General features: G+C 40.4%; 1 protein-coding gene across 1 annotated transcript in view; it reads left to right on the top strand.

The window, feature by feature from the left end:
• LOC111147419 (STEAP family member 1) overlaps nucleotides 1-6,534 on the top strand; it is a 12,098-nt gene extending 5,564 nt beyond the window's left edge. The window contains exons 3-5 of the mRNA XM_022503426.1: nucleotides 1,651-2,163; nucleotides 2,755-2,919; nucleotides 6,169-6,534. Of these exons, the coding sequence (XP_022359134.1) occupies nucleotides 1,651-2,163; nucleotides 2,755-2,919; nucleotides 6,169-6,426 (936 nt within the window). The 3' untranslated portion in view covers nucleotides 6,427-6,534. The remainder of the gene's footprint in view (nucleotides 1-1,650; nucleotides 2,164-2,754; nucleotides 2,920-6,168) is intronic.
• Nucleotides 6,535-11,377: the final 4,843 nt, after the last annotated feature.

An 11,377-nucleotide genomic window follows, 5' to 3' on the forward strand; every position in this document is an offset into this window, starting at 1 on the left:
CGCAAATGTTTATAGCAGCAATGTCCACAATAGCCAAACTATGGAAAGAACCTAGATGTCCATCAACAGATGAATGGATAAAGAAGAAGTGGTATATATACAATGGAATACTATGCAGCCATCAAAAGAAATGAAATCTTGCCATTTGTGAGGACATGGATGGAACTAGAGGTTATTATGCTTAGCGAAATAAGTCAATCGGAGAAAGACAACTATCATATGCTTTCCCTGATATGAGGAGGTGGAGATGCAACATGGGGGCGGTGGTTGGGGGTTAGGAAAAGAATAAATGAAACAAGATGGGATCGGGAGGGAGACAAACCATAAGAGACTCTTAATGTCACAAAACAGTGTGGCAGGGGGGAAGGGGGTAGGGAGAGGGTGGTTGGGTTATGGACATTGGGGAGGGTATGTGATATGGTGAGTGCTGTGAAATGTGTAAATCTGGTGATTCACAGACCTGTACCCCTGGGGCTAATAATACATTATATGTTTATTAAAAAAATTTAAAAAATTATTTTAAAAAAAGGTAGTTGGTGAAAAAGTAAATCATTAAATCATCAGAATATGAAACATCCTAAGTTCTTATTTAGAAGCATTGTTGTTGTTTTTTTAATTTTCTGGTATATCAGTCAGCTGGGGAAAGGACAAAATATTCAACGTAACCTTTTTTGAATTGTTAACTGCTCAGAAATGCAGCTAGGTAAAGAAGTATAATGTTCTTAGGAAATAGATCATCTCTATGGGATTTAACTATGTATATAACCTTTGTACCTTCTGATAGAGTGTTTGTCAATCATTACTTACACAAATGAGATATTTTAGAAATACAAAATCAAAGTACAGCATGATGGAAATTATATATTTTTATTTTTTTTAATTTTTTACCATTTTTTAAAAATTTATTTTCAGCATAACAGTATTCATTGTTTTTGTACCACACCCAGTGCTCCATGCAATCCGTGCCCTCTCTAATACCCACCACCTGGTTCCCCCAACCTCCCACCCCCCCACCTCTTCAAACCCTTCAGATTGTTTTTCAGAGTCCATAGTCTCTCATTGTTCACCTCCCCTTCCAATTTCCCCCAACTCCCTTCTCCTAACTCCCCATGTCCTCCATGCTATTTGTTATGATTGTAATGAGTATATTATTCCTGACCCTTTGTACTTGAATTAATGAAGAATTCGCTCTTCAGTTCTTTGTGGAGAGTTGCCCAATTACCAATAAGAATATTATAAAACAAATTCAACCATTACAAATACAAGTTTTATTATTTTTGCCAAAGACTACTGGATTTTTTTTTACGTTTTCAATTTTAGTTTCTCACTTACATTATTCCATTGTTCCATGCCTTCAAGGTAGAAACACAATGGTCTCAGCTTTAATAGATAATCTTCTGTCTTTAGAAAAAAGCATGTATTCCTCTGTCTTAAAGAAAATCAAATAACAGAAATTAATGGAGAATCCCAACATAGCTAAATCCATATTCAATCAGTGCTACATAGACTGTGACATCTTCAGCTAACCACTATCCAAAAACAAGGTTCTGAATGCCCTTTTTTACTGGTAAGCACCATGAACAGAGTAAGTAATGCGTTGAAGAGAAATCCCATTATTTGTCTAAGATGTTGATTTTCTTTGCTTTGTAGGATAAGGACTCAGGAGAGACCAGCACACTGAAAAGACCTGTGTTTTCTCACATGCACCCAACAACCCACTTTGATGGATTTGATTGCCCTGCCGAGCTTCAGCACAAACAAGAACTCTTTCCAATGTGGCGCTGGCCAGTTAAAATCGCAGCTGTCGTGTCATCTCTGACTTTTCTGTACACTCTTCTGAGGGAAGTAATTCACCCTTTTGTAACTTCCCACCAACAGTATTTTTATAAAATCCCAATCCTGGTCATCAACAAAGTCTTGCCAATGGTGTCCATCACCCTCCTGGCACTGGTCTATTTGCCCGGGGTCATAGCAGCTGTGGTACAGCTTCGTAATGGAACCAAATATAAGAAATTTCCACATTGGTTGGATAGATGGATGTTAACAAGAAAACAACTGGGGCTTCTCAGTTTCTTTTTTGCTGTGCTGCATGCAATTTATAGTTTATCCTATCCAATGAGGCGATCCTACAGATACAAGTTGCTCAACTGGGCATATCAACAGGTAGGATGACCATACTGCCCACATCGCTGAACTAAAAAGTCTAAGTTTTCCAACAAATTAAGGCTTTCTTATTTTAATATCAATACCCCAATCCTCTTTTGAAATTCTGTGTCGGGAAGGTAATCTGCATTTTTCAGTGTTTTAGTATAACTCTCTTTTGGAGATTGGTTGTATATAATTTCACAAGGAAGAATTTTTTTTTAAGTTGAAAATAGTAAACTATAACTTTAACAACTTAAACACATATTTTGTTCCTGGATAGGGCTACACAGCAGCCTTCGTCCCCCTCATGAGATAACTTTTTAATGTTCATTGTTCTTATCTACCACACAAGCATGCACATTACAATCCTAACCATCAAGTAATTATGATATAAATTAGAAAACAAGTTATATGTATATATTTTCCAGGAAAGAGATTGATAGCTCCAACTCATTTCTCACAGAAGAATGCACAAACAAAGCCACAAATTTGCGGAGGCTCCTAGTTATTAGGCCCTCCATCGTAGACAGAGGGGATGTAGAAGGAGATTCATCTGCCGGGAACAAATGTTGTTTGCATTCCTTCTCTCCCCTTCTCACCCACTGGTAGGTCCAAAAAAATAAAGAAGATGCCTGGATTGAGCATGATGTGTGGAGAATGGAAATTTATGTGTCTCTGGGAATTGTGGCACTTGCAATATTGGCTCTATTAGCTGTGACCTCTGTTCCATCTGTGAGTGACTCTTTGACGTGGAGAGAATTTCACTATATTCAGGTAAATTGTATATCATATAACTCTGATCCCTCAAAAAGGCCAATCTTTTTTTTTTTTTTAAAGATCCCATTCATTTATTTGACAGACAGAGATCAAAAGTAGGCAGAGAGGCAGGCGGAGAGAGAGGAGGAAGCAGGCTTCCCGCCGAGCAGAGAGCCCCATGCGGGGCTTGATCCCAGAACCCTGAGATCACGAACTGAGTTAAAGGCAGAGGCTTAAACCACTGAGCCACCCAGGTGCCCCAAAAAGGCCAATCTTTTCTGCGCTTATAATATCATCAAATATATTGACTTTGCCCCATAAAAAATAACAAATGGTTTTCCAGTAGCAAAGATCCCACACTTGTTCCAATCAATAATGTGCTCTCCAATAATTTTTCCCTATCACTTATAAGTAGAAGTGTTTTCCAGACATAAATAAAAAGCATTACACAAAGAAAAATATTTCTAACATTTGGGGGCACCCGGGTGGCTCAGTCAGTTAAGCAGCTGCCTTTGGCTCAGGTCATGATCCCAGGATCCTTGGGATGGAGCCCCGCATTGGGCTCCTTGCTCAGCAGAGAGCCGGCTTCTCCCTCTTCCACAATTTCTAACATTTGAATGTTGTAAGACAATTTTCTAGCCACCTAATAACACGGGTGATATTTTAGGAATTTAATAGTCATGGTTTATTCGTTCCCAAATAAACATATTCTTCTGCCTGCCCTCTGATTTTACTTAATGCCTTTTACGTTACACAGCTGTGTACTCCCTTTAAAAAAGCAACTCTTCTTGAAATTTGGAGTTTTAACTACCAAAGTTTTTCTAATATTTAATTTTAAAGGCTGCTTTTTCCAACTTGTATTTTACGTAGCCTACTGACTTGGAGTTTCTCAGTATTCTTGGGATTCAAAATTATCTCGGATTTACTGAGGTTCATCTTCTGGTAGATTACAGCCTAAGAACAGCAGGAGGCAGAGGACTAAATTTAATATAATCATAAGCACTGCTGAGATTTTTTAAAGTACATAGCTTTAGCTTTTATGGGTGGACAATTTTGGAAGTTCCCACACAGTTAGACATTTCTGCACTATCCCTTCTATATGTCTATACATGTCCTCCTACAGACTCTTTATCAGGACATCTGATTAAGCAGGAAAACCTGTCTCCGTCTGAATTATTACAATAGAACTTGGAAATGGTGCCACATTTTCCAAGCACAGTACTTGGTGATTGTGTAGGTTTAGTAGGATAGCCATTAGAGTTCTCTGTTCCTCATTAAATAACTTTCTTTGTACATTTGTTCTGCCTGTCACACGTATGCTGAGTACCACTTTTTTTTAAAGATTTTATTTATTTATTTGACAGAGATCACAAGTAAGTAGAGAGGCAGGCAGAGAGAGAAGGGGGGGAAAGCAGGCTCCCTGCCTAGCAGAGAGCCCGATGTGGAGCTCGATCCCAGGACCCTGAAATCATGACCTAAGCTGAAGGCAGAGGCTTAACCCACTGAGCCATCCAGGCACCTCTGAGCACCACTTTTTAGATTTAATTAGGAATTCAGGCACTGCATCTTGACTACCCAGCCGTACAAGACCTAGTCCATAGTAAGTATACAGAACACATTTGGTAAGAGGAATATTCAACCAAGCATGTGGATTTTTCAATTAATAACCTAGAAACTTTTCCTTTACAATCTGAGAACTAGTTGTTCTGTGATTTACCTTGGAGACTGATATTTGAAAATATAAACTTAGCTGTTTGGTTGTATTCATTGGGGTTTAAGAGTGCTTACTGCTGAATAATTGTGAGTTGGATTCATTCTGGCAGATTAATGACCATTTCCAGTAAAGCAAATAGAAGTCAAAACTTACCTAGAAGAGGTATTGTCAGAATGCTATAAAATTACATAGGTGAACAACTATTTTTGAGCAACCTTTTCTGGGCAGTGTCAAGTATCCCAATACAAGTTGAAATTTTTCTTCACATCTTCCTATCTCTATGTGTGTTTTTTTTTTTTTTTAAAGATTTTATTTATTTATTTGTCAGAGAGAGAGAGGGAGAGAGAGCAAGCACAGGCAGACAGAATGGCAGGCAGAGGCAGAGGAAGAAGCAGGCTCCCTGATGAGCAAAGAGCCCGATGTGGGACTCGATCCCAGGACGCTGGGATCATGACCTGAGCCGAAGGCAGCCGCCCAACCAACTGAGCCACCCAGGCGTCCCTCTATGTGTTGTTTCAAGAGTGGAAATAGCTGTTGGCATTTTCCCACCTTATCAGGATGTTTGATTTTTAACATAGGCCAAGCTCATTTACCTTAGTATTCATGTACCAAAATCAGAGTCACTTACTTTGGTTGCTTTCATTATTGATAAAGATCACTGACATCAAATTGATTTTTGCACTAATCATCAACCTGCTAATATTTACTGAGCACCTAAAATGCACAAATCATTGTCTTTATTCTGCAGGGGATCTGTGATGAGTGAAAGTCCCTGATTTTAGATGTCTCTTGATAGGTAGAATGAAGGCAAATGCTCAAGAGACAAAGCACCATAAATTTTTTTTAAAAGATTTTATTTATTTTTTTGACAGACAGAGATCACAAGTAGGCAGAGAGGCAGGCAGAGAGAGAGGGGGAAGCAGGCTCCCTGCCGAGCAGAGAGTCTGACGCGGGGCTCGATCCCAGGACCCTGGGATCACGACCTGAGCCGAAGGCAGAGGCTTTAACCCACCGAGCCACCCAGGTGCCCCTAAAGCACCATAAATTAAACATCCTAAGACAGATGAACAAAGTATGGAGAAAAGAAAGAGGGTGTTACTGGGGCGCCTGGGTGGCTCAGTGGGTTAAGCCTCTGCCTTCGGCTCAGGTCGTGATCCCAGGGTCCTGGGATCGAGCCCCGCGTCAGGCTCTCTGCTCCGCGGGGAGCCTGCTTCCTCCCCTCTCTCTCTGCCTGCCTCTCTGCCTGCTTGTGATCTAAAAAAAAAAAAAAAAAAGAAAGAAAGATGGTGTTACTGATTAGCTGAGGTTGAAAGGAGATTGATTGTGAATTTTCTCAACTTAAATAAACTGGGGGCAAAATACCACCCAAAGTAAGGAAGGGGAGGTGGGGAATATGTGAGGAAAATGGAAAGATGTGAGTGGACAATGTTGAGAAATATGACAGGGAAGTGATTACAGATGTATGAAGGAATTTCAACAGAACAGAAGAGGTAGGATGGAATAAATTCTTATTCAACCAATCCCAACAAGATCATTTTTTTTTTCTTTTGCAGAGCAAACTAGGAACTGTTTCCCTTCTGCTGGGCACAATACATGCATTGATTTTTGCCTGGAATAAATGGGTAGATATGAAACAATTTGTGTGGTATACACCTCCAACTTTTATGATAGCGGTTTTCCTTCCAATTGTTGTCCTGTTTTGTAAAGCCATACTATTCCTACCATGCTTGAGGAAGAAGATTCTGAAGATTAGACATGGTTGGGAAGATGTCACCAAAATTAATAGAACGGACATGTCTTCCCAGTTGTAGAATCACTTGTTTACACGCATTTTTGTTCAATATTGATATATTTTACCATAAATGTTTCAGATTTGTATTCGTTTAATAAAATGACCACTTGAGAGTCTTAACGTATCTTTGCAGCTGAGTCATGAGTTTGAAGTATGTGTGGTTCTCTGTAGATTTGATTCAAAGCAATAAACAAAGCAATCTTTAGCACATTTCCTATGTTCAGTAGAACTAAGCATAACAAAACAATCACATCTGATTCGTCAGACTGTATAGCATTATAAATAAAAGGCCTTGTAGTCCCCATCCTTACAACTCATTAAAAGGTATAAGGAAGCATGAAAAAATACATTATCTGGTTCTACCATGCAAGTATATCCATTATTTATGATTGTTGTTAAAGATAGGTTTCCTTTTCCCGTAACTGGGTGTTATTCGTGAAATACCAATTGCAAAAAAACACAGATTGTGTCTACACAAGTAAAGCAATAGAATAACATCAGATATATGTCCAGGCAAAATAAAACTCAAGCTATCCAAGAGAAAAAGTAAATTCACTTTTCTCTCAATGACTTAGATACAACTCAGTTGGAAATAATACATTGGTGAAAGCATACCTTGAACCATTTCCTCAAAGAGCAAGTAGACGTCTGCTGTCAGGACTCGCTAACCCAACAGACTATATAATTCAGAGGTTTCTTATAATTTGCAAAACTGACTACAGACCATATCTTTTATATAGGTAAACCATTTATTATGATTTAAAACACTAGAGCTAATGCTAATGATACAAATAAGGAAAAACAGTATATTCATTGAGTGTTCATTTTAAAAAATTTTTTTATTCTGTTAAAAAAGGACAACTTTTGGGAGGCCTGGGTGGCTCAGTCGCTTAAGTGTCCAACTCTCGACTTTGGCTCAGGGTTGTGAGATCGAGCCCCTCATTGGTGTGGAACCTGCTTAAGATTCTCTCTCTCCCTCTTTCTTTCCGTACCTTCCCCCTGAAGACTTTCTCTCTTAAATGAATGAGTGGATGAATGACAATTCATTATTACATGGGGGAGCTAAGGAGCCTTCTGGAGTATAAATTTGGGCTCTACACACTATTGAGATTCAGATTTACAGAGAGAGATCTATGTCTGGAGATAGTGAAGAGTTCCAAGTAGCATAATTGGAAAGAGCAGACAACGGTGCCCTGGAGAAATAATTCACCATTAGAGAAGGAATCTAGGGCTCTTAAATTGCAAAGCAGATTCTTCAGGGGGCTATAACAATGGTACTTCTTTGCTAAGCATGTGATGCGTATCATGCCCTTACCAACCAGCCCTGAGATGCCGCGGTCAAGTACCTGCCCTCTCAGCTGCATTGCATGACGCATAGTGGCAACATCTCCAGGACTAAGAGGGAGAGATCAAGTTCCAGCCTTCCTGGCACCAAGACATCATGCAGGCTGCAGCTTGGGAACAGGGCTCCAACCCGAAGCAGCATTTCCATGAAGCTGTCAAGGACAGCAGCTGAGTTCTGGCTTGGTTACTGGGGTCCCGTCTCTTTTAGCCACGGTAATACACAACAACAGGCCTATTCTGAGATACAGAATGTATCCTTTAGGGAATTCCTAATGGTAAAAGGAAAGGAGTCTACGAGACCTTAGAAGTAAGGCATAAAAAGATATAGATTCAATTGATACTCATAGGGTTTTGAAAACAAGACCATTCACACTCGGGTAACTGTTTTGAATTTTTTACAATGATTGGACAGTATTGTTATTAGAAGAAAACAACAAAAGTTGTCTTAAAAAGAACAAATATTATATTCTGGTATGAGCTTGGATTTCCTTTTACTCAATGGATTTTTAAAAATTATGTTAATCACCATACACAACCTCATTAGTTTTTGATGTAATGTTCCATGGTTCCTTGTTTACCTGTAGGACCCAGTGCTCCTTGCAATGGATGTTTAGAGAGCACCTTCCTATATAAGGCCCAATGCTAGACAGATGATATATCAAGATAGAAATGAGCAGTGCCGGGGCACCTGGGTGGCTCAGTCATTAAACATCCGCCTTCAGGTTCTGGAATCCAGCCATCGGGCTCTCTGCTCAGCGGGAAGCCTGCTTCTCCCTCCCCACTCCCCCTGCTTGTGTTCCCTCTCCTACTGTCTCTCTCCTGTGTCAAATAAATAAATAAAATCTTTAAAAAAAGAAAGGAGCGCCTGGGTGGCTCAGTGGGTTAAGCCTCTGCCTTCAGCTTGGGTCATGATCTCAGGGTCCTGGGATCGAGCTCCACATCAGGTTCTCTGCTTGGTCGGGAGCCTGCTTCCCCCTCTCTCTCTCTGCCTGCCCTTCTGCCTACTTGTGATCTCTGTCTGTCAAATAAATAAATAAAATCTTTAAAAAAAAAAAGAAAGAAAGAAAGACCGACCAGTCCCGCCTACAGTCTCAGAGGAAAGACAAATTTTAGGTCAGCAATGGATTCTAGGCTTACTGGTATCCTTCAGGAGGAAATGACCAGCTCTGCCTAGTACTGCAAAGTCAGAAAGTTGTGAGGTTGGGGCGCCTGGGTGGCTCAGTGGGTTAAGCCTCTGCCATCAGCTCAGGTCATGATCCCAGGGTCCTGGGATCGAGCCCTGCATCGGGCTCTCTGCCCCACAGGGAGCCTGCCTCCACCTCTCTCTCTCTGTCTGCCTCTCTGCGTACTTGTGATCTCTGTCAAATAAATAAATAAAATCTTTAAAAAAAAAAAAAAAGTTCTGAGGTTGATGCAAAGAAAAGAACTATCTAAAATAAAGTAAAATTAAGAGTCCTTCAGATAGAATGGGGAGCAAAAAGAAAGGTATTTCTCGTGTCCTTTGATAAGGTGATATTTTTAATGAAACTACTAATACAATTAACATGATTGTGGAGGATACACAGGGTCTCTCACTGGAGCACAAAGAACAGCACCTAGGAGAACTGCCAGCCAGGAGCCCAGAGCCTTCCTTCCCAGGGGCTTCCTTTTTTACTTAAAATGAAGTCTGTCTAGGGTTTATTTTCTTTAAGCATTTTCTCTATAGGAATCTTACAGTCTTTCATTAAAGAAAAAAATTTAAATGATGTCTTTTTACTATTGTAATAATGAGTTCAATTAAAGTTTTAAGACCATAAAAAAGAAATGTGTGATTCTGATCTGATTTTCAGACCGTAGACCACACATCTGGGGAAGCCTATAAAGAATGATTAAGCACAGGATCTGTAAAATTAAAATATAAATTAATAACAAAAATAGGTGATTTTCATTGGTAACATGAACTCTGGAATTTTCTTCCAAGAAAATGAACAAGTTGTAGCTCCTTTCCTGAAACTGGTCTTCAAAGTACAAGTATTAGAAATGTTCCAGCTTGGATTTAATGTTAAGTTTTCCTCGGTTAATTAGGAGTTCTCTTTCTTCATGCCAATTTTTCCAGGTGTTTTCAAGAGGCCCTCGGAAGAGGTAATAAATTATTTGGTCCATTTGTAGAAAATAATCCTATACTGGAAGAAATTAATGAATCACTGACTTGTGACCATGACACATGACCCAAGGCTAAAGTTCAGTCCTTTCTTCTCAGCTAATTCTACTTCTTCAGCTGGTCAGGGGGTCGTCACATTTCTCAGTAGTGAGATTCCTAGAACTATTAACGGATGCCCATTTTAACTGTGCCAAGAACAAGTTGCCAGTTCATGTAGCTGTAAAATTACTGACCTGGAAGAGACCAGTGAGATCACCTGAGCTGCTAATCCCCTGCCCAGAGGCATGACCCCCACTGAAATGAGGCTCCCTCAGCAAAATGTTAGTTATTTCTGGATAATACTAAAGAGAGAGGAGGGAAAGCAAGCATGGGTACTGGTATTGTAATGTGAAGAAGCTGTTGATCTTCCCAGAACCAATGCTCCCCTGCACCTCAGCCAGTTCAGGGAGTGGCTGGTTGGGCAAGATCTGAGAGTCAGAGAACCAGGAAGCTAAACTCGGGGATTACTGATGCCTTGGCCCATAACATGGGAAATGACTTCAGACCTTCCCTGTCTTGTAACATGAAGTTGTGACCACAAAAGATAAATAAAGGGTTTTCACAGTGTAAGAGTCGGAAGAGTAGGTTCTGTTTTCATTTTTTGTAATAAAACTTTTTTTTTTTTTTTTTTTAGAGAGAGAGAGAGCAGGAGAGGAGCAGAGGGAGAGGGAGAGAGAGAATCCCAAGAGAATCCCTGCGCAGCCCAGAGACCCATGTGGGGCTCAATCTCATGACCCTGATATCATGACCCAAACCAAAATCAAGAGTTGGATGCTTAACACTACTGAGCCCCCAGATGCTTCTTTAATACAACAGTTTTAAAGCAAAATCCCTCACAAAAGTCCAGCCTGTAATGGGGGTTAGATTTGAAGGGGGGTAGTAGGACCAGAAACTGCTTTTTTGTTTCTTCTTCAATTAGGCTCACGAGCCTCTGTGACAAATTGGGCTCCAAGAGCACAGTTTGAAAACCACCCCCCATTTATACACATAAGGGAATTTATCTTTTTGTCAAAGAGCACTTATCTGCAAAGCACAGAAACCTACTCAAAGTCGCTCAGGTAAAGGAGGAAAATAATGATAACATAAAGGAGATGCTGATCTAACCCACAAGTAGAGGGGACGACTACCCATCCAAGCCCTAGAGCTGGTCCCACAAGACAAGATCTAAGTACCTCTGCTCTCTCCATCTCTGGAGACAGATGTCACAATATTGTGAAGTTAAAAGCAGGTTCTTTCCTTTTGTCTCAAATTCGGCAACGAGGCCCACAGCTAAGAACCAAAAGGGCTAAGTAGTCCTCCTTCTCATTTCAGTGGACAAGCAGCTGTGGGGTCAGATAGTGTTTGCCGAGACGTGCTTTTCAGCAGAACCAGCCCTACGACCACTCAGTAGCACGCCGCCAATACCTCTCAGGACAGAGGGAGGGGTGAGGGTCTCCTTAGGTCTGGG

This window comes from Enhydra lutris, unplaced genomic scaffold, assembly GCF_002288905.1.
Source record: "Enhydra lutris kenyoni isolate GAN:26980312 unplaced genomic scaffold, ASM228890v2 scaffoldscaffold16, whole genome shotgun sequence".
Classification (NCBI taxonomy): Eukaryota; Metazoa; Chordata; class Mammalia; order Carnivora; family Mustelidae; genus Enhydra; species Enhydra lutris.